The 21,831-nt window shown below is 42.7% G+C and overlaps 1 protein-coding gene across 1 annotated transcript in view; it reads left to right on the forward strand.

Moving 5' to 3' along the window:
• LOC101686664 (putative protein ZNF720) overlaps positions 1–20,033 on the forward strand; it is a 29,530-nt gene extending 9,497 nt beyond the window's left edge. Inside the window, exons 4-5 of the mRNA XM_045076991.1 lie at positions 15,104–15,162; positions 19,987–20,033. Of these exons, the coding sequence (XP_044932926.1) occupies positions 15,104–15,114 (11 nt within the window). The 3' untranslated portion in view covers positions 15,115–15,162; positions 19,987–20,033. The remainder of the gene's footprint in view (positions 1–15,103; positions 15,163–19,986) is intronic.
• Positions 20,034–21,831: the final 1,798 nt, after the last annotated feature.

Here is a 21,831-nt window from a genome sequence, read left to right on the forward strand (position 1 = left end):
CTTGTGGTCTCTGTCTGTCAAATAAATAAATAAATGTGAGTGTAATTCTCCAGGGGGCATTATAAATTCCTTTAGTTAAATTGAGACATCACTCCTTCCTTTGTGATTGGAGAAGTAAGAGTTCCTTAGTTGTTATTCTTTTCCCTTCTAGGAAGTGATGTCATCCATTTTGGTCACTTCAGTGTTAGCACTTATAAGGTAATAATGTGGAGCCTTCATGAATCATGGTATTTGTTTTTGTTTTTCTTTGTTTTTTTTTTTTTTTTTTTAAACATATTATTTCAAGGAAACAGAGATGGGACAGGGCTGGGTGCTGAGTAGTTGTTCTAACTTAAACAGAACAGTGTTCTGTTAGGAGTGATGGAGCAGCCCAACAGAAGAGATTAAACAGATCTAGGCTGAAACATTGGCCTGAGTTCTCCATCTGGGGAGAGGAACCCTGTCCAAGGCTACACTACTGACTCTGATTCGAGAAAGAAAAATTATACTTCCTTTCTTCCCAAATCCTGTCCAGTTCTTTTCTCTCATCTTTATTTTGGTGCTGGAGGCATCACAGCTGACTTTCCCTCCTGTGTTCTGGAAACCTCTTTGTCACTGCACTCCCCCTCCCACCTAAGCCAGGCAGGCCCTTGCCTAGCCTTAGGAGTAGCTCGGAGTTTTCTAGTGCCATTGTAAATGGTTGATAACAGGATTGCATGAGGCCTATGTGCATTTTAAATACAATGTTATCACCACTGCACTGGAAGAGAGGCAGAAATCCATCACTGGGCCACAGGATTAGTTAAGGCATTTGGCACTGGAAGTTGTGAGGACAGATAAAACATGATGTTGCGACAGTTTGAGAGGAAGGTAAGTGCTATGGAAATGAAATATGGCAAAGTCTTGAAATGTGAACAAAGATGTGGTAGAAAGGTCCCTTTGGTCACTGCAAGGCCTTAGGAAGCTACTCATGATTAGCGAATGGGACAGATACGCGTTCCTGGGAAATGTGGCTGTCTGAGACAGCTGATGTTTTTCTCGTGATACAAAGTATTCCCTGCTGCTCCTGAGGACCAGTTCCTATTGGATGACAGAGATAATTGTACTCTCTGAGGCCCAGCTGCATGGAATATATGGAGAGAGGGTATTGGTTGATTAAACATGGTGGGCATAGCTTAAATATGTCCAATGACAGTAGATGTCCAAGACAAAGAAGGCTGCCGGACACTACCGGTGAGAGCCAGCAATGTGGGTGTTGTGCTTCCACAAAGCGTTGGTATCCCAGGAATATAACCCAACATAGGTCTCCTCCAGGATAGATGGGTGACCTTGCAAGTATGATGACCTGTGGTTGGCCGGGCACGCCCTCACTTCCACTCAGCCCTGGAATGAATCTATCCTGTTCTCTGATCTGTGTGCAAGGCACTGATTCATAGAGAAGTCAGTCACCAGTTTCCAGCAGTGATGATTTCTGCTTCAAACAGCCTTCCCAACATTTGGGGTAGCTGTCGCTATGTTGTTTCAGAGCTCACATTGTCCCTACACCCCTCTTGACCTGAGTGAAAAGAGGATTTGTATGAGTTGTAGAGACCGGTACCATTCAAGTTGGGTAGCATGGTACGCTCATATTGAACATGGGATCAGTTGAAGGATAATAGATTTTTCAGGTGCTGTTCTGCTGTGGTCAGCAATACCATGAAAGCCTGTTGTGTACATGCAGAAAAGAAGGTGGCTATGTGCATATTTACAGATCTAGTGTGTTGGTACATGCTCAGGTCTTCTGAAATAGCCCAGATAACCTCGAGCATAATCTGATTTTTACATGTATTATTTCTGGGATTATTCACCCCTGGCCATAGTGCTTATACTTGAATTTTCTTGGCCCCAGGATAACTGCCCAGCACCAGAGAAAAATCCATGTTTCTTGCAGCAAAGGAGATGGTGTAAACCTGAAAAGACATAGGGATTTGACTTGAACTGTTTCTGTTCCCATTCAGGGAAACCATCCTCCCCAAGGCACCAGTCTCTCTACCCCATTGAACAGAACTGTCACAAGGGCCATTCTATGTTGAAGCATATAACTGTAGCAGAGGTGGATGTGGAAGATGTTTGTGAATGTCTCTTGTTTGAATTCTTTCACAGCGTCTGGCACAAAGGTGATGACACTTTGCCCTGAAACTGACTAGCTGGGGCGCCTGGGTGGCTCAGTGGGTTAAGCCACTCCCTTCGGCTCGGGTCATGATCTCAGGGTCCTGGGATTGAGTCTGGCATCGGGCTCTCTGCTCAGCAGGGAGCCTGCTTCCTCCTCTCTCTCTCTGCCTGCCTGCCTCTCTGCCTACTTGTGATCTCTCTCTCTCAAATAAATAAATAAAATCTTAAAAAAAAAAAAAAAGAAAGAAACTGACTGGCTGTTTCAAGGAAGCCCTAAAATTGAGAGTGTCCTTAATCTTAGTGCATGCGGATCTTCTGCTGCATGCATTGTCATCCTGATAAAGATGGCTTAAGCCTGCAATTGTTTCCAATTATCCAATAAAAATAGTCAAATACAGATTTATTGTGAGAATGATATATTTAGCACTATATAATCCATAACATGTATTAATGTCTTTCATGTGTTTCTTAAAAAAGTGTTTACATAAGTTCCAGATCAGTTTAAAATAAAGAAAACATATATTCATTTATTTTATAGAAAGCTCAGGTGAGAGACAGGGAAGGGGCAGAGGGAGAGGGAGAGAGAATCTCCGAGTGACTCTCTGGTGAGCTTGCAGCCTGACACAGGGCTCAATCTCAGGACCCTGAGACTGCGATCATGACCTGATCTGAAATGAAGAGTTGGAAGTTTAACCCACTAAGCACCCAGGAACCCCACTTTTTTTTTTTTAAAGCATCATTCATTTTAGAGCACACTAGTGAGTAGAGTGAAGACACACAGAGAGAGAGAGAGAGAGAGAGAGAGAATCCTGAAGCAGACTCGCTGCTGAGTGGAGAGCTGATGACATTATCGAACCCAGGACCCTGACATGAACTTAGCTGTAATGAAGAGTGGCCACTTAACCAACTGAGCCACCCCAGAACCCTTGTTCCCATTCACCTAAATTTGGATTGCTTTCAATCAGGAACGTGAACTAAAGTGTATCAGGGGTGATCTCAGCTCAGTGCTTGGTCAGTGCTTACGGCTTGGTTTTCTCCCCAGAAGCCTGTAAGAGAAGCTCTGAGGTTGTCTAGGGTTTCTGTTCAGGCTTCTAGTGGCGCAGGAATGGAGTCTAGCATCAGCCATGGGAAGTGACTTAGAATGTGCATAGCTACCCAGACAGAGAACAGAGAATGTTCTAGTTCAGAGCATTGGATGTACACCCAAGTCAGTTACAGGTGCTGACAATTCTCCTTAGCCAGGTAGGTTCATCTACACAGAATAGGCAATCAGTGGACATTGTGTGTAATGGAGCCCCACCCACACTGACAGCTATTGAGTGAAAGATTTCTACCATGACTTTGGATGAATGCTACTTTCTTAGGTTCACAGAGTGGCCAGGGATGTGTCTTTAGTGGTATGTTGTGTGTCTTGGGTTTCTTCCAGATCTTTGCAGTTGTTCCTGTGGCCAATGGTTGGAAGATCTTAAAGTCAGACCTTCCAGGTACATTGACTTTGGGATCTACCCTTCATGTGACTGTATAGCAGTGCCAGGTGAGCAGCAAAAGATCATGAAGGGAAATATATCTGTACTGTCGTGGATATCTGAGCCAAATCACACATGTGCCTTATACAGTATTGTCACTATTCCTTGAATTCATGTGGTGACCTAGTGATCTATGTGAGCATTTCCTTGATTGCCATTTTAGTTATAATGGTCATTCCACTCATATTTGTGTATAAGAAAGCTTGGTAGTTTAGTGATAGCATCTTGATCTTGGGTTGAGGACAGGTGAGTTGATTGTACAGGAAAACAGATGGTCTATTTTCATGGCCAAGGATCTAGCATATATGCTAGATGTTCCTTGAAGATACTGAAGTTTCCTATGCTCGGAGTCTCCAGCACAAACCCACCGCATGTGCAGTGTGTCCCTGTATGAGTTGGGGGTGGGTGGCTGGCCAGTGGAATTAGTGTGATGAAGATGTTTATGATGTTTGCTGTGTCGTGAGCCATAAGACACTTGGAATTTGACTTAGGAACCTCTTGTCTTCTGCTCATATTGGAACACTGTTATAGACCAATGGGTTACAGTATAGAATGTGTGTCATCTTGGAATTCTTATATTTATTAAGATTATCTGTGGACTTTATTCAAAACAAAATAGACATTCATAGGTCTGTTTCTTGTTTGTTCATTTAAGTTGTTGTTTTGGTTGTACACATAAGTGAATACATATAGTATTTGTATGTCACTTAGTTCACATCGCATAACACCTTCTGGGTCAAACCACATTATCAGAAATGACAAGACAGAATGAAAAGAGCTGAAAGAGACACAAATACAATGAATAGCCTGAATGTTACCAGTGTGGAATGGAGAAGGATGATGGGCAACATGAGGAAGTGGGAATGGGAAGTACAGGCTTCATGGGGTGAAAAGAATGCAGGGACCTCCTCCAGTGGTTTTCCCATAGCACTTGATGGTGCCAGATATTAGCTACTATTGGTGAGTATAGCAGCACCTATAGAGTTGTTGAATCCGCATGTTGTACACCTAATGTAATGGGACATTGTAAAGTATATATTAATAGAAAGAAATCCAGATAGATACCAAGAAGTATATACATATGTAGATTAGTGTCTTACGAAGTTGCAGGTAAAGAAAACTAATGCTACTCTTCCAAAGAAGCTAATCCTAAGTATTCATAGTAGGATAAAGTCCTAGGAAAGCAAACTGATCTGTATCACAGTGGAGATAAACGTTCCTTAATGTAGAAAGGAAGGGACAGGGAAAGAGAAGCATGTGCCCAGCAGAGCAAAGAAGGGAACTGCAAGACAAAGAGCCTGTGGTCCTCGCAGGGAGCCCAAGAAGAGCAGCCCATGTCGTAAATGAAAGAACAGTCATTTCTCTGAGAGATTCTTAACTCCCATTTCCTTGAATTTGGTCCCTCTCATCTCACCACTGAGGGGCATCAGGAAGGCTTTTCTTTGGAAGTGGATTCTTTGGGGAAGACCAGAAAGTGCAACCAGCTTGTATAACTGTTCATTTTAGGCAAAGTCAGTTTTCAGACCTAAGTCTAGGTTCAAAGAAGTGATCCTGTAGCCTGAAGACATGGGTACTAGTAAAAATGCAGGGGAAACTTGAAATTGATAAAGGCCATGGATGCAGTGGGCTCCAAGCTACAAAATGCAGCAGTGCAGCCAGAAGCAGATTGCACCTGCATTTCTTGTGAAGGAGGGAGCTGTTTCCATGAATATGGGAGCATGGAAAATTGAAAAAGGAAAAATAAGAGAAGGTCGAGAGAAGAGTGATTGGGTTAAGTTTGTTATGCAGGAGTAGGGTTGGCTTGAATGAAGAGGGAAGGGAAGCGAAGGACTCCATACTCACCTGTATGCTCTGCCCCCCTTTTAGGAACCTTTGGAACTATAGTGACTCAGTCTGATTCTTTGGTTCATGGTTAGGAAATCAGTCTTAATAACTTGTCTAATTTTAGGAATTCCCTGCTGTGTTTTGTTTTTGTTTGTTTTTTTCATAAATTTCCCTATTTGGGGGTGCTGGGTAGCTCAGTGGGTTAAAGCCTCTCCTTCAGTTCAGGTCATGATTCCAGGGTCCTGGGATCGAGCCGGACATTGGGCTCTGTGCTCAGTGGGATTCCTGCTTTTCCCTTCTCTGCCTTCCTCTATGCCTACTTGTGATCTCTGTCTGAAGTAAATAAATTAAATTAAAATAAAACCAAATTTCCCTATTTATTATTATGTAATGGTTTATGGAATTAAAGCATTGCCAGTTTTGTTTTATTGATTGAAAGGGGCATTACTTTCTGTGTTCCATTAATGTTAACCTTTTACTTAAGACTTTTCTTTATTTCATTCCTCTACTAAATTTCATCCTGGTCTCTTCCTTTTTTAGTTACTTGGTGGAAATTAAGTTGTTTATTCCAAGAATTTTCTTAGCTCTGTATTGTATAACATGAACAACATGGGAAATGGAAAGTCTAGCAGGGAAAAACTGGCAGAAATAAACAATACAAACAATGACCAAAAGCAGTAAAAAAAATTAAAATGATGATTTTTAGGCATTTCTAGGCATTTCTGTAATCATGTCAGGTGTGAACAAGGAGTTTTACTGTTTCTTTTTCAGTTTAGATTCCTTTACTCTATTTTTGGTTGCATAATTGTTCTGACTGGAGTGTCCAGTACTCTACTCAAAGGCAGTGGTGGGGTCACTTCATTACCTGCTGATGATAGAGGAGAAGATTGCAGACAGTCCCTACTGAATAGGTTTCATCCTTTCATACATCTATGGCATTCATTAGGTTGGGGTTTCCTTCCTTATCTACTTTGAGTGCTTTTAACATGACATGTTGTGTAGTATGCCCATATTTGTATTCTGTCTCCCTTAATGTGATCGTGTCATTTTTCACCTTCATTCTGTTAATATGGAGTCTTGAATTTATGGTTTTATATATGTTGGAGAGCCCTTAATTCTAGGTCCATTTCCCACTGGATTATCTTGTAAAAAGGGAAAATGTGTGTTTGATTCAGTTTACTCTCTTTTATTGGGGAATTTGAGTGAATATGCCTTACAGGTAGAATTTTGCAAACTTTGTGATTTCTAGTGTCTTCATCTGGCTTGCAGGAGCTGGGAATGCTGGTGCCACAGAGAGAGTTCTGCTAGTTTCTCTGATCTTCACACCTTGGAAATGTTTGAGGAGATTTACAGTCCTTTCTCCTTCAGTGTCTGTTTGAATATCCAGTGAACTCATCTGGCACACATTTTTTGTTTGTTGGATTTTTTTCATCTATTCCTCTTTCATTCGGCTTCTTAGTTGTAGATCTGTTGAGATGTTTTCTATTTTCCTGTGTGATCCAGTCTAAATTTGTTACACCTTTTCTGAGATTTGTACTTGTCTTTTAGTATGAATTTGTGGGCACTGATTATCTACTGTTGCCTCTTACAATTATTTTATTCCTACAGTTATACTGTGTCTGCTTTCACTTCTTCACTTATCATTATAGTTAGTCTTTTTTCTGTTATTCTTCATTTAGTTAATCAGCTGCCAGTGTTGTTGATCTTTTCCACCAAACAACTCTTCCTGTGCTTGATATGTTCCTATTTTTACTGTACTCCATTTGATTCAGTTCAGTTTTCTGTTTCCATATTCTCCATTTTTCTGCTAATTTTGAGGTCATATGATCCTTTTTCTGATTGTTAGAGATACATGAAAGTGATTTCTGCTACATCATGACCATATCACAGAATTATCTATTAGGATATATGGTCAATATGTTGTGTGCCATGTTATATATCTATGGAGAAATGAGGTCCTGATGACTCCTTGTCAGCCATCTTTCTGACGTTGTCTGTTTGACTTGATGATTCTGCATTAGAAGTCTTCAGTATATTCTTCTGATTATAGTAAGTGCAATGGTTTTACTTTTATATGGTATCTTTCAGCTGTATCTTCACATGACACCAAGAATTTCCTGCTGAAGTGGAGCATAGAAGGTTCTTTCCAGAATGGATCAATGCACAGTTACAAAGATAGTGCTGTTGAGATTTTACACTTACACACAGACTGGGACAATTATGGAGGGAGTGAAGGGCCTCAAAGAAATCCTGGACGATACACCCAAACCAAGGCAATTGCCCTTTATAAGAATGTCACTGCCCCAAGTGGTGAAGGATATAAACTGCAGAAAACCTCCATTTTTAAGTCAACTGTTTCTGCAGAACAGTGTGTTTCTGTCAGCAAAAGTTCCAATCAAATATTAAATCATAGCGATTTTTGGACATACCATTTGGCAGATCTGGAAAGTAACCTAGTCCATGCTGAAAGTAATGATTTGAGCCATTTAGAAAATAGGAATGACTTGACCTTAAGTCAGAGATTTAGAAATGAAGAACAAAGTGCTCAGTGGGATCCATTCGAGAGGCGCTTCAGTGATGAGTCAACCCTCCAGAATGAGCAGAGGCTTTTCACTGGAGACACAATTGCTCAGTGCACTGAATCTGAGAAAACATTGAACCAGGGCTCCAGGGTTCACAGATGTGTCAGGGCTAGGTTTACAGAGAGCCATTATGAATGTGATAAATGTGGGGAAGGCTTTCATCCAAGCTCTAACCTCAGTATACATAATGGTCAGCATTTGGGAGACAGTCCTCATAAATACAGTGAATGTGGGAAAGCTTGTAACCAGTCCTCCAGTGTTGGTGATCATCAGAGAATTCATGAGGGAAAAAAACCATTCACATTTAATAAACCAGGAACCATGTTTAGTCAGTCATCAAGCCTAAACATCAATGAGATAATCCCTTTGGGAAAGGAAACTTATATTTTTAAGGAATGTGGTAAATTCTTTGACTGCCATTCAATACTATCTCAACATCAGCAAATGCATACTGGAGTAAAAATACACAAATGTGAAGAAGGTGTTCAAACATTTAATGACTATTCATCAAAAAATGGATATTCACAGATCTATTCTGGAGAGAAACCCTACAAATGTCAAGAATATGGCAAGGCTTTTAACAATCACTTAGGTCTTAATAGACATCACAGAATTCATAATAGAGAGAAACCTTACCAATGTCAAGAATGTGGAAAAGCCTTTTGTGACAGGTCAACCCTTACTCAACATCACAGAACTCATACTGGAGAGAAACCTTACCAATGTCAAGAATGTGGCAAGGCCTTTACCTGGAGGTCAAATCGTTCTCGGCATCACAAAACTCATAGGGGAGAGAAACCTTACCAATGTCAAGAATGTGGCAAGGCTTTTTGTGACAGGTCAACCCTTACTCAACATCACAGAACTCATACTGGAGAGAAACCGTACCAATGTCAGGAATGTGGCAAGGCCTTTAACCACAGCTCAGTCCTTGCTAAACATTACAGACTTCATACTGGAGAGAAACCTTACCAATGTCAAGAATGTAGCAAGGCCTTTATACACAGCTCAAACCTTACTCGACATCACAAAATTCATACTGGAGAGAAACCTTACCAACATCAAAAATGTTGTTAGGCCTTTACAGGCACTTGGTCCTCACCATCATAATATTCATACGGGATAGATGGCTTATCAGTGTATAGAATGTAAGAGTGGGGCACCTGGGTGGCTCAGGTGGTTATGCGGCTCAGGTCATGATCCAGGGTCCCAGGGTTCAGCTCTGCATCAGGCTCCCTGCTCAGCGGGCAGCCTGCTTCTCCCTCCCCCCCTGCCTGACCCTCCTCTCTACTTGTGCTCTCTCTTCATCTCTCTATCAAATAAAATAAAATCTTGAAGAATGAAAGGAAAAAACGTGAGCAAAATTGGTTAGAGAGTACTCACTGATTCATGCCTATGAGAGAATTCATATTAGACAATAACCTCCCAAATACAGCCAGTGTGGCAAGGCCTTTGTCCAATATGCATGCCTTCTAAACTGAGAATCCATACTAGAAAGACACCAGATGAATAATGCGGCCAAATCTCTAGCAGGCACACAACCCTTACTACACTTCATGGAATTCATACTGCAGAGAAAATTAGGGATGTAATGAATGTGGGAGAGTGCCTAAGGAATGCTCCCTCCTCACTCTGTATGAGAGATTTTAAATAGGAGAGTAAGTGTACAAATGCTGAGAATGTGTCTGACCTCTCAGTGGGACTCCCAACTTTCTTCACATCATTGTTTTCATATAGGAATGAAAGTGTGAAATGTAAAGAATGCAGCCAACTGGAATTCAGTGCTTACTCAATATGTCAAATGCATAGTAGATTCAAACCCTTGGAACAATGTTAATATGGAGAGGCCTTCATTTTAGTATACATTGGAACACACTCCAGAGTGTGCATTAAGGAAATTCCATTGGAATTTAACAATGTTTTGAAAACTATTGAATTAAACATCAGATGCCAAAGAATGTTACAGAAATCAAGCCAATGGAATACATTATTCACCCTTCTCAGACATTACCCTGCATGAAAATAGTGATTATAAGGAGAAATCAGACTGGAACACTTAGCAAATGTATATGGTAGTCTGTTGAACAGATTTAGGGGATGGACTTTTTTTTTAAAGATTTTATTTATTCATCAGAGATCACAAGTAGGCAGAGAGGCAGGCAGAGAGAGAGAGAGGAGGAAGCAGGCTCTCCGCAGAGCAGACAGCCCGATGCGGGGCTCCATCCCAGGACCCTGGGATCATGACTGAGCCAAAGGCAGAGGCTTAACCCACTGAGCCACCCAGGCGCCCCGGGGATGGACTTTTTCATACATATAAGGATTTCGGTATTTTTTAATTTTTCAATTAACCCTATTTGAGATTTGTTACTAACAATATTAATGTGTTTCCTCTGAAATCACTCCAGAAGATTCCTCTGTTCTTCGTCGGTGTGTAATAACATGGGGCTGATTGTTGCTACGTCAAAGATATTAGATGTCCTGCTCCATTAAGTGGGACTCCTGTTTACCTAATTTTCCATGGAAGATGACCGTATGATATACAACATATGAAGTACATCTCAATGGAGATGGTGCTTATGGTTATAACACTGATTTAAGATTCCATGGAATGGGTGTTAAGAGCACACACTTCTGCATGTATTGAAACTAAAGAACTTCCTCAGTGTTAGTAGGAGGTTTTCCTAATAGTTCTTTAAAGAAAAAGATAACCGTGCAGGAAACTGAATGTATCTTCCTAAGTGCAATCGCTAGAGAGTATGACTTGATGTGATTAAATGAGGAAATCATGGCAGATGACTGCAGGAGAGTAGCTAACTCTTCCTACAATGCCATACCATTGTACATACACATTTCTGCGAAATGTACCTCAATCGTGAAATTTTGGGAAATAGGTACTCCCACATCCTTCTGACAACACTTGAATGCTTTTGCACATGTGTGTTCTGTATTTTGAATGGAGACAATAGAGTGGATTTGATATGCATTACTCAGTGTATGTATGATGCTAATATATTTTTATTAATAAAACAGTGGTGTTTTTTCTTTAAAAGATTTAATTTATTTTGTTGACAGAAAGGGATCACAGGTAGGCAGAGAGGCAGGCAGAGTGAGAAGAGGAAGCAGGCTCTCTGTGGAGCAGAGTGCTCAATGTGGGGTTGTATCCCAAGACCCTGCGATCATGAGCAGAGCCGAAGGCACAGGTTTTAACCCACTAAGGCACCCAGGTGCCCCAATAAAACACTGTTTTATAACGTACGGATATGGGTATGTCATGAATGATGTGTTATTCTACATCTAGTGTTCATCTGTTTCATTGTGGGTTGTAGAAGCTGATCGGATCCATCACCTGTTTGGTACTGGAGTAAAACAGTATACCTAGGACACCATTTTCCCAGTGCTCTGAAGGTTTAAGGGATATGTGATTATTTTCCCCCAGTCCATGCTATGATTTTATCCTCTTTGTGAATAGGATATTACTGTATGTGTATTACCAACCTTTGTGACATAGAGGTATTGTTGGTGTTTTAGCTCGTGTACTCCATGATACTGCTACTTGGCATTGGTTTGTGTAGCCAGTAGTGTTGTCGGGGCCTTGTACTGACAGGAGCCCTTCTCACTAGTGCATTCTCTAGTCAGCACACTGAAGGGTGACAAGTTAGTGGAACGTCTCATACAACATCTGTACTCTCTCATTGTCAGCCGCTATCACTCCTTTCTTCCAATGCCTGCCTTCCCATGTCCCATAGAGAAGACTCCCCCTCCCCCAGAGCTTTTCTAAATCTGTTTTATTCGGAATGACATATTCTAGACATAGACTTGGGACTCTGTAGCAATGTACCATGGTCACACATGAAAGTATGTGCCCCACATCCTGCATTGTGGGTTGTTTTCATGTGTCTGTGAGGTACACACGCACATATGACCATCCTATGTATGTCATAGATACCCCATAAGAAAGAGAAATATTTCCCAATTGGAGTGATGTGGTAGCCTAGGGAAGAGACAAAAAATATTTAAGATGAGGACTTAGCATGTAGGGTAGGACAACTGTGCTGAGTTTCCGAAGTGACTTCCTAGATGTAGAAAAATAACTTGTACTTGTTTTATGACCTACTTATCTCAAGATCTCCAGTTGTATTCACCCTCATTTTTTTCTTCCCTACGTAGGAACCACAGCTATTCTCTTTTGCCTGTGTTGTGGAGAGAGTGTCTTCAAAAGACCTTTAATTAAGATTAGACAGATGGAAAGCCAATGGGTATTAAGACATATAGCACGGGGATGTGGGAATTGAATCTAAGTAAAATATGAGGAAGTTACCATCCTTCAAGAGAAAGATAAGACCTATTAAAAGAAAATGTGAGGAACTCTTTCCCATGTGGGGAGGGACCTGGAGGTGTCTCCCTTTTGTCACTGCAAGACACAGGCAGCTCTTGTTGGTGTCAATTGGTGAATACATGTCAGGGGGAGAAGAGATGACTAATACGGGTTTTTCAGGAGTAGGGAAGGTCTGATTTTTCCTGATATGAGATTGACCTGCTGTGTCTTCCTGAGGATTAATGCTGTTGGCTGTCAGTGATGACTGTACTTCCCTGCCTAGATCCATGACAAGGGATGGAGGAGGGTGTTGGATGATGCAGTCATGTGGGCAGCTTTAAGATGTCATGTGGTAGAATCGATGTTTGAGATGAAGAAGCCTTCTGGACAGTGGAATAGGCTGGATCAGCTGGGCATGTGCTGTGGTTGCTCCCTTGTTTCCCAGGTAGGTAACTCCAGTCAAGGTCAGATCCAGTGTGGTTGGGAGATCCTTCAGGGAAACTGCTTCACTGCTGTGCTGGACCTTCCTCCCTTTCATCAGTGCCATCATGAATGTCGTACGAGCGGTCTCTGGGTGGCTCAGTAATTAAGTGTCTGCCTTAGGCTCAGGTCATGAGCCCTGAATTGGGCTCCCTGCTCAGTGGTGAGTTGATTTCCCTCTCTCCTCTGCCCATCACCACCCAGTACCACAAGTGCCTCTCATTCTCTCAAATGAAATGTATTTCTTAGATGGGCTGCCTGGGTGGCTCAGTGGGTTAAAGCCTCTGCCTTTAGCTCAGGTCATGATCCCAGGGTCCTGGATCAAGCATGCATTGGGCTCTCTGCTCAGCAGGGAGCTTGCTTTCCCCTCTCTCTCTGCCTGCCTCTCTGCCTAGTTGTGATCTCTGTCTGTCAAACAAATAAAATCTTTTAATATATATATATATATGTATATATATATATATATTTCTTAGAGATTTTATTTTTTATATTTGACAGAAACTGAGAGATCACTAGTAGGCAGAGTGAGAAGGAAAAGCAGGTTTCCTGTAGAGAAGAGAGCCTGACTTGAGGCTCGAACCCAGGACCCTAAGATCATGAACCAAAGGCAGAAGCCCAACCCTCTGAGCCTCCCAGCCATCCCAGCAGTTGATATCAGAAAGATTGCCGGAGGGGCACCTGGGTGGCTCAGTGGGTTGTAGTCTCTGCCTTCGGCTCAGGTCATGATTCCAGGGTCCTGAGATAAGCTCAGCATCAGGCACTCTGCTCAGCAGGGAGGCTGTTTCCCCCTCTCTCTCTGCCTGCTGTGCCTGCTGCTCTGCATACTTGTGATCTCTCTCTCTGTCAAATACATAAAATTAAAAAATAAAAATACAAAAAGACTTGCCTATCTGGAACAGACACATGAAAAATGTTCATCATCATTAACCATCATCGAGATTCAAATCAAAACCACATTGGGATACCACCTTACACCAGTTAGAATGGCCAAAATTAACAAGACAGGAAACACCAAGTGTTAGAGAGGATGTGGAGAAAGGGGAATCCTCTTACAGTATTGGTGGGAATGCAAGTTGGTGCAGCCATGTTGGAAAACAGTGAGATTCCTTGAGAAATTTAAAATAGAGCTTTCCTATGACTCTGCAATTGCACTCTTGGGTATTCACCCCAACGATACAGATGCAGTGAAAAGAATGGCCATCTTTACCCCAATGTTCATAGAAGTCATGGCTACAGTCACCAAAGTGCACAAAGAGCCAAGATACCCTTCAACACATGAATGGATAAAAAAGATGTGGTGCATATATACAATGGAGTATTATGCCTCCATCAGAAAGGATGGATAACCAACTTTTGTATCAACATGGTCAGGATGGAGGAGATTATGCTGAGTGAACGGAGTCAAGCAGAGAGAGTCAGTTATACGATTTCACTTATTTGTGGAGCATAAGGAATAACACGGAGGACATTGGGTGATGTAGAGGAGAAGTGAGTTTGGGGAAACTGAATGGGGAGATGAAGCATGAGAGAATGTGGTTTTTGATAAACTGAGGGTTTTGGAGGGGCGGGGGTCGGGGGTTGGGTGAGCCTGGTGGTGGGTATTAAGGAGGGCACGGATTGCATGGAGCACTGGGTGTGGTGCATAAACAATGAATCTTGGAACACTGAAAAAATAAATTACGAAAAGAAAAAAAATAGTTGACTACCTGGAGGGACAAACCATTCTTTGATAAATATTTCATCTTTTTTTTCTGCTGTGAATATAATCCCCTCTTTGGAAATTCTAAATCCTACCTCCTTAAGTCACCGTGACACAGAAGCCTCACCTCTTTGAGCCTCATGTCTTGTTCCCATACTTAATAACTTAATTGTTTTCTCTTGTGAAACTGCCTGACATCATTGAGAACACTGCAGGATAAGCAAATTTTCCTCTCCGCACATTCATTCTGTTGTGTAGTATGGAAGGGTCAGGTCCCTGTAGCCCGCGGTTCTGATGCTGATGCTGAAGTTGTGAGTAGCGGTGGCAGGGGACCCCTCCCTCCCCACAAAGCAGGTGAGGAAAATGTAGGGATGGGTGTCCTCAGGGGAGCTCACAGTTTCTGAGCTGCTCCAGACACAAAGGGCTGGGAAGTTGGGCCTTTTCTGCATCTCCAAGTCCTGCCCGTGGGCGAGCGGTGTGAGGACAACGAGCTCTGTTGCTGGATTTTAGGACATTTTCTCCTGATGCAGCTCTGATCTCCCTCCAGATCCCTCATGAGGATGAAATCTAGAAGTGGAGACGAAGGCAGAAATAGCCAGTTCTCAGGTGAGCCTGGTGTCCCCGCAGAGCCGTGTCCTCTGTTTCTCTGCAGACCCTCGCGTTTATAAGCTGAAGATGTGGATGCCTCGAATCTGGGTGCTCCTTGCTTCTGCCTTTACCTATTTTTAAGTTCTGGTCAGAAGTGATACTCATGGTTAGGTCTTCAGAATGCTTCTCTATGTCCTAGAGCCTTCTGTCCTGTGTCCCCAAGCTGGCTTCGATAGGGCATCAGCCATTGTTACTTTGAATTAAAGTCCTGCGAGGAGTGGCAATATGCCGTTGGTGGCAGATCCAGGGGAGAAGTTGTCGAGTCCGAGATTCCTGTGGCTGATGAGGTCTGGTCCTGGGATGTCAGGGAGGGAAATCATTTCTGATTCAGGTTCGTCTAGATTTTCGATCAGCTGTATGCAGCCAGGGAGTAAGGAAATGCATATATAAGCTCAGTGGGTATGAGTCCAGAAAAACCTGGAAACTTCTCATTCTAAGAAAGGGGGTGTGTGTGTCTTTATCTTTAGCACGTGAAGGAGATATTCTACTTAAAGTCCACTAGAGGAGGGAGCCTGGGGGTCTTTGTTGACTAAGCTTGGACTGTTGGTTAAGCTCAGGTCAGGATCTCAATGTCCTGGACTAGTATCCCTGCTTCTGGCTCTGTTCCCAGAGGGGAGTCCACTTGACATTCTCTTTCTCCCTCCCCTGCCGGTTTCCATCTCTTCTAAAATATAAATCAATCTTGGAGACCAAGGGTGGTTCCATTGGTTAAGAGTCTGCTTTCTGCCCCTAGCTCAGGTCATGACCCCGGGGACCTGAAATCCAGCCCCACACCGGGCTCCCAGGTGGGCAGGGATCTTGCTTCTTCCTCTCCTCTGCTTTTCTGCCCATTTGTAGTCTCTCTCTCACTCTCTCTGAAATAACTACAATAATTTTTTCAAAATTTTATTTATTGTAGCAACTGGGTGCCTCAGTGGGTTAAGCCTCTGCCTCCAGCTTAGGTCATGATCTCAGGGTGCTGGGGTCCAACCCCACATCGGGCTCCCAGGTGGGCAGGGATCCTGCTTCTCCCTCTTCCTCTCCCATTCTGCCTGCTTGTGCTTTCTCACTTGGCTCTCTTTGAAATAAATACAGTCTTTGTAAAGAATTTTCTTTATTGGGGCGCCTGGGTGGCTCAGAGGGTTAAAGCCCCTGCCTTCGGCTCAGGTCATGATGCCAGGGTGTTAGGATTGAGTCTCTCATTGGGCTCCCTCCTCCCTCCTCTCTCTCTGCTTGCCTCTCTGCCTACTGGTGATCTCTCTGTGTTGAATAAATGAATGAAATCTTAAAAAAAAAAAAAGGATTTTCTTTATTATAAGAAAAAGAGAGCACAAGTAGGGTGTGCTATGGGCAGAGAGAAGGCTACCCGCTGAACAAAGAAACACCCCCACCCACCTCACCCCCACCTCATACTCCCCCGCCCCCCATGTAGGAGGTGGTCCCAGGACCTTGTGTCTTGGCCTGAGCAGAAGGCTGATGCCCACTGACTGAGCCACCCAGGTGCCCCTATAAATACAATCTTAAAAGAAGATGAAAATAAAAATAAATCTTAAAAATTAAAAGAAAAGAAAGGTGTAAACTAGCTATTACTAGCACAGGGATGCTCTGCCATCTCGGTGTAGTGTCTCTGTCAGTCACTTGGGGTCCCAGACATGGGTCCATGATTGGAAGCCTGTCCAGCAGCGCTGCTGGAATTCCCTGAGGCAGGACAAAGGTGGTGGAAGTTTCCTGAATATCTAAGAGACCAGCAGGCAGGAGGTCACAGGAGAGCTTCTCTGCAATGTGCAGTGTGTGTGGGTTTCTTATCGGGGGAAGGAAGGTGAGGAGTTCTGGGGAACCTGGAACTTGTTCCTTTCTGCTCACTGTACCTGGTTGTCAGAAGCCAGTTGGTTCCTTAGAGTCTTGGGAATTTTGAGGTGGGTCCCCTGTTGGGCCTGTCTGGACTCAGCCAAGGGAACACTGGGGCTCTTCCTCCACTACTTTGCTCAAGCTTGCTTGCCTAAAAGCAGCCTCTACAGATTGCATAGTGATTGAATTGTTTATGTATATCTACTATATTTCCAAAATTAGATTTACATTCTGAAATCCTGTTTTCAGTCCAATGGAAATACCAGTGATGATGTGTCCTTTTGTTATGCCTGAGTTTTCATGTCTGAGAGACCACCAAGGAGCCAAGCACTGGTGCAATCACATGAGGGTTTATTTGCCAAGCTTAAGTTTGGGCCCAAGTATACCCAGTGGAGTGGAGTAGGGACTTGGACCCCAAACCAGATTACAGTCAGAGTTGTTGGTGTTGTTGTTTTTAAAGGTTTTATTTATTTACCTGACAGAGAGTGATCACAAGTAGGCAGATAGGCAGGCAGAGAGAGAGAGGGGAAGCAAGCTCCCTGCTTAGCAGAGACCCTGATGTAGGGCTCCATCCCAAGACCCTGAGATCATGACCTGAGCTGAAGGCAGAGGCTTAATCCACTGAGCCAGCCAGGTGACCCCACAGTCAGAGTTTTTAAAGGCGGAGTAGAGGTGGACTCAACCGTAAGTGAGGACAAAGAGGATTATGGATGATGTAAGTCTCCAAGGATTTTTGGAAGTAAGTTCTCCAGGACCTTGAAGGGGCTACCTATTGTTGGGAGAAAGGTTATTTATACCAATAATAAAAATCTTCTCGTGAGACCCTTTAGATGTATATCAGTGGGCCATATACTTGGGAATTATTTTTTTTTTAAGGTTTTTTAAAAATTTATTTGGCAGACAGAGATCAGAAGTAGGCAGAAAGGCAGACAGAGAGAGAGGAGGAAGTAGGCTCCCTGCTGAGCAGAGAGCCCAATGCGGGGCTCAATCCCAGGACCCTGGGATCATGACCTGAGCGGAAGGCAGAGGCTTTAACTAACTGAGCCACCCAGGCACCCTCTTGGGAATGATTCTTGATACTATCTTGGAGGTTTAGAGATAAAGAATTGTTAACGTAGACTTACAGGATCCTGGTCTGACCTGTTGGGGTAGGAGGTTGGTCAGGTTAGGATTGTCCTAAGCAAAATCTCAAAGTGAGGGCCGCTAAGTCCCCAGGGGAGAGCCACTCTGTCTGTCTCAAGGGATTGTCAGTAGGTAAGGAATTTTAATGATTTTCTTCTGCCCCTTTTTCCCACATCAGATAAATTGGAGGTGGGATGGCCTTAATTTTCTCGGCCTCCACACTTTGATTTGCATTAGGTGTTTACAGCATTTGTTTTCAATCAGCTGATGGGAACTCCTCTTACTGGCTTGGTGCTGTCTGCCAGATCCTCCTCTGCCATGTTCCTATTTTCCCTCCTGTCATTTGTAAGGAATGCAGGAACTACCGCATTTCAGGTGTCAACTTCTTTCTTCTGCCTTTCTCTTGCTTGTCGTTTCTTTCTTTCATACTTTCCTTCCTTCCTTCTTTCTTTCTTTCCCTTACATATTTTCTCAGCAGAGAGACAGAGGGAGCACATGAGTGAGGAAAGGGAAAGAGGGAGAAGCAGATTCCCCACTGAGTGGGGAGCCGAACTCAGGGCTCCATTCCAGGAGTCTGGGATCATGACTTGAGCTGAAGGCAGACCCTTAACCAACTGAACTGTCTGGGTCCCCCTTGCTTGTAGTTTCTGAGAAGGAGAACAAAGTCAATGTGTGGATAAAATTAAATTTCCTTCAACTTCCAGTCTGTTGATAAATACCTGAGAAAGGCAGAGTAGGACATTCCTCAGGGAACTCACAACTGCTTTAAGGTTAATGTTTTGTTGGATGCAAAAACCAGCCTTAGTTTGACACCAGCCAGACCTCCAGGATCTTGTAATTTCTCTTTAGCAGATGAAAATCGCTTTGGAAACTTCTTGAACTCTATTCCCCAAATGTATCTTGGGAACCATCCTTCAAGCTTGGGGCCCACTGGTAGATATTTGGAGGGTCTCTTGACTAAAGTGTTAACTAAACAGCAAATGGCCTCATCAAAATACCAGCTGGGAGGCCCTGAGGGTCCTGGAAACGTGCTTCAAATTCCTTAGAGCCTCCTGCTATCCCTCACCCTCTCCCCACCTGAAAGCATAGAACCAGTCACTGCTCACGTTCCTCGCCTTGCGTTAGGACCACAGTGTTTGTACCACGGGTATATCAACAATCCTTCCTTCATCATTCACTCCAGAACCCTAATATTTCACATCAAAAACATGTCTAGAATTTCTTGACCATTGACTCTTCTCCCACATCCCAACACTTTGCACTGGACAAGGAGGGCTGTCACCTCTGTGTAGTCAATAGAGTTGACTTCTGGAAGTGAAAGGAGTGTAAGTTCTCAACCAGGCAGCCCCCTGCTCCATAGGCTTTTCTTTTTTCCCACATTCATATTACGGAGATGAAAAGGTGAGGTCTGGTTCTAGGTGGTGACACTAACTTCCTCTTCATCTTAGGGACCATCTTAGGGGCACACTTTGTCAGTGGCCACTTGGTGACTGTGGCATTTATCACAGGGACTGCTGACCTTCAGTTATGTGGCCATAGAATTCTCTGAGGAGGACTGGGGACACCTGATCCACACTCAGCGGCAACTGTACAGGGACGTGATGTTAGAGAACTATAAACTCCTCCACTTATTGGGTGAGGAAGACTCCTTCCAGGTTTTCAAAATGCCACACAGGGTTTTGTTGCTTCCTGTGAAGATTGCCTCTTGGGAGATTTATCTTGGAATGACTGGATTCCAGATCCAGGCAGAAGGGGAAAAAAATAGGGGTTTGTGGATGGAGAGACAAATCTTCATAATGTTTCCTTTTCAGCATCAGCTTCTTCTTCCTCAAGGTAACATCATGGCTTGTGAAGATGAGTGGCAGTTCTCAACATTGAGTGACATAGAGTGGTGCTGCTCACATCTGAGACTGAAACCCCTTCTTATTTTCACGTCTGCTGCTTAGAAGTGGAGGTCAGGATGTGAACATTGGAAATGCCTACAGTGTGTTAAGGGGACTTTTGGGCAACAGCTTTTGGGAAACCATTTTCTATAATTGTCCAACATCTTCTCTACTGAACCCAAGACTAATGGGAATTCAGAATCAGCAGCAATAGTCATTTTCCTTTTTCCTCATAAACAGGTCTCCTTCTGTCAATGCCACACCTGATCATGGTTTTGGAGCAACAGACACAGCTCTAGGATGTGAAGAGAAAGGAGACTGGAGGCTTCCATCCAGGTAGGTAGGAATGAATGGGGCAGATGACAGAGGGGAGGTTCAAGTGTGAAGGAGGAAAGTCGGCCTTAAGTAGTTGGAGTAGCTCTCCTTGAATGAATGTCAGTTGGAAACATGCCCAGCTTTTTGTCTCTCTCTCTCTCCCAGAGGGACATCTGCTCTCCAACATTATCAAGCTCTTCCATTTTCTAGGGATTCTTCTTCAGCTCCAGTGATGGCCCAGCATGTAATCATCGTATAATTGGAGGTGGAGGCCTCCTTAATCTCCCTCCATTTCTATGGGGACCCTGGGGAAGTCATTGTATTTCTGAGGACCTCTACGCTAAAGTCTTTGTAAATTCTGGTTTTCATCATGAGACAAGTAGGTCAGGGGATTTGGTGCAGAAATTCCAGAACCCGGGAGACAGATTTCTAATGTTCTCTGACTTAATACTTTCTAATACTTAATATTTAATATACTTAATACTTTCTAAGCCTCTACAGAGACCTACAAAACTGAGATTTAGTAACTTCATCAGTTAACAAAGCCCTGCCCTAAATTGAGAAAATGTACAGCATTTTTTCCCTTCAGATGTTCTTTTTTCTTATTCTTTCTTTCCTTTTTTTTTTTTTTTTTTAAACATATAGATATTTCCACTCTTTGAGTTTGGTTCCTCAGTGGTGAGATGGTATAATGTCTCTCTTTGTTTCCTAGAATTTCTACATAACAAATGCTGTTGGGGAACTAGCACATTTAGAACTTGAACTTGTAGCCTTTAATAAAGTCTCATTTATTACTTTATTTTTTAATAATTGCATCATGATTCTGTCTCCTGTGAACTTCTTGTGACTTTGTCATGTGTGTTTTCACTTTCTGATTAGTTCTATATGTGATTTAGTTCTATATTTCGTACATATCAAATGCCCTGATATAACATGCGCATGTGCTTTTTAAGTAGTGAGTTAGACAATAAAAATTTTATTTGTTTTAGAGAGAGAGAAAAAAATGAGTAGGGAAAGGGCAAAAGGAGAGGGAGAAACAAAGTCTCTGCTGAGCAGGGAGCCCTGGATCCAGGACCCTGAGCTCATTGACCTGAGCTGAAGGACGCTGGTTAACTAATTGAGCCCCACAAGGAACCCAAATGCCCATATTTGGAAAATCTTCTTTTCAGTAATGCAATGTCATTTCTGGGAAATTAATCATGTGCTTTTTCTTTTACTTTGCTTAGAATGTATCAGAATTTAACCCCAAATATTAATTTCATATACAGTGTCTCTCAGCATATTTTTCACCTTTCACAGTGTTTACTTACTGAGAAATGAAGATATTTGTTTCCTCTGTCTCACAGAATTGAATTACAGGTTTACATTCAGTGCAGAAGGAGGAATATATTAATAACATAATATATTTCTTTCAAGCTTTTTAAGTGCTCAAAAAATTCTCATTTATAGATTTTTATAATTGATTTTAATGAGAATTTTT

Source organism: Mustela putorius, unplaced genomic scaffold, assembly GCF_011764305.1.
Source record: "Mustela putorius furo isolate JIRA1106 unplaced genomic scaffold, ASM1176430v1.1 tig00000196_pilon_pilon_pilon, whole genome shotgun sequence".
In the NCBI taxonomy this organism is placed as follows: Eukaryota; Metazoa; Chordata; class Mammalia; order Carnivora; family Mustelidae; genus Mustela; species Mustela putorius.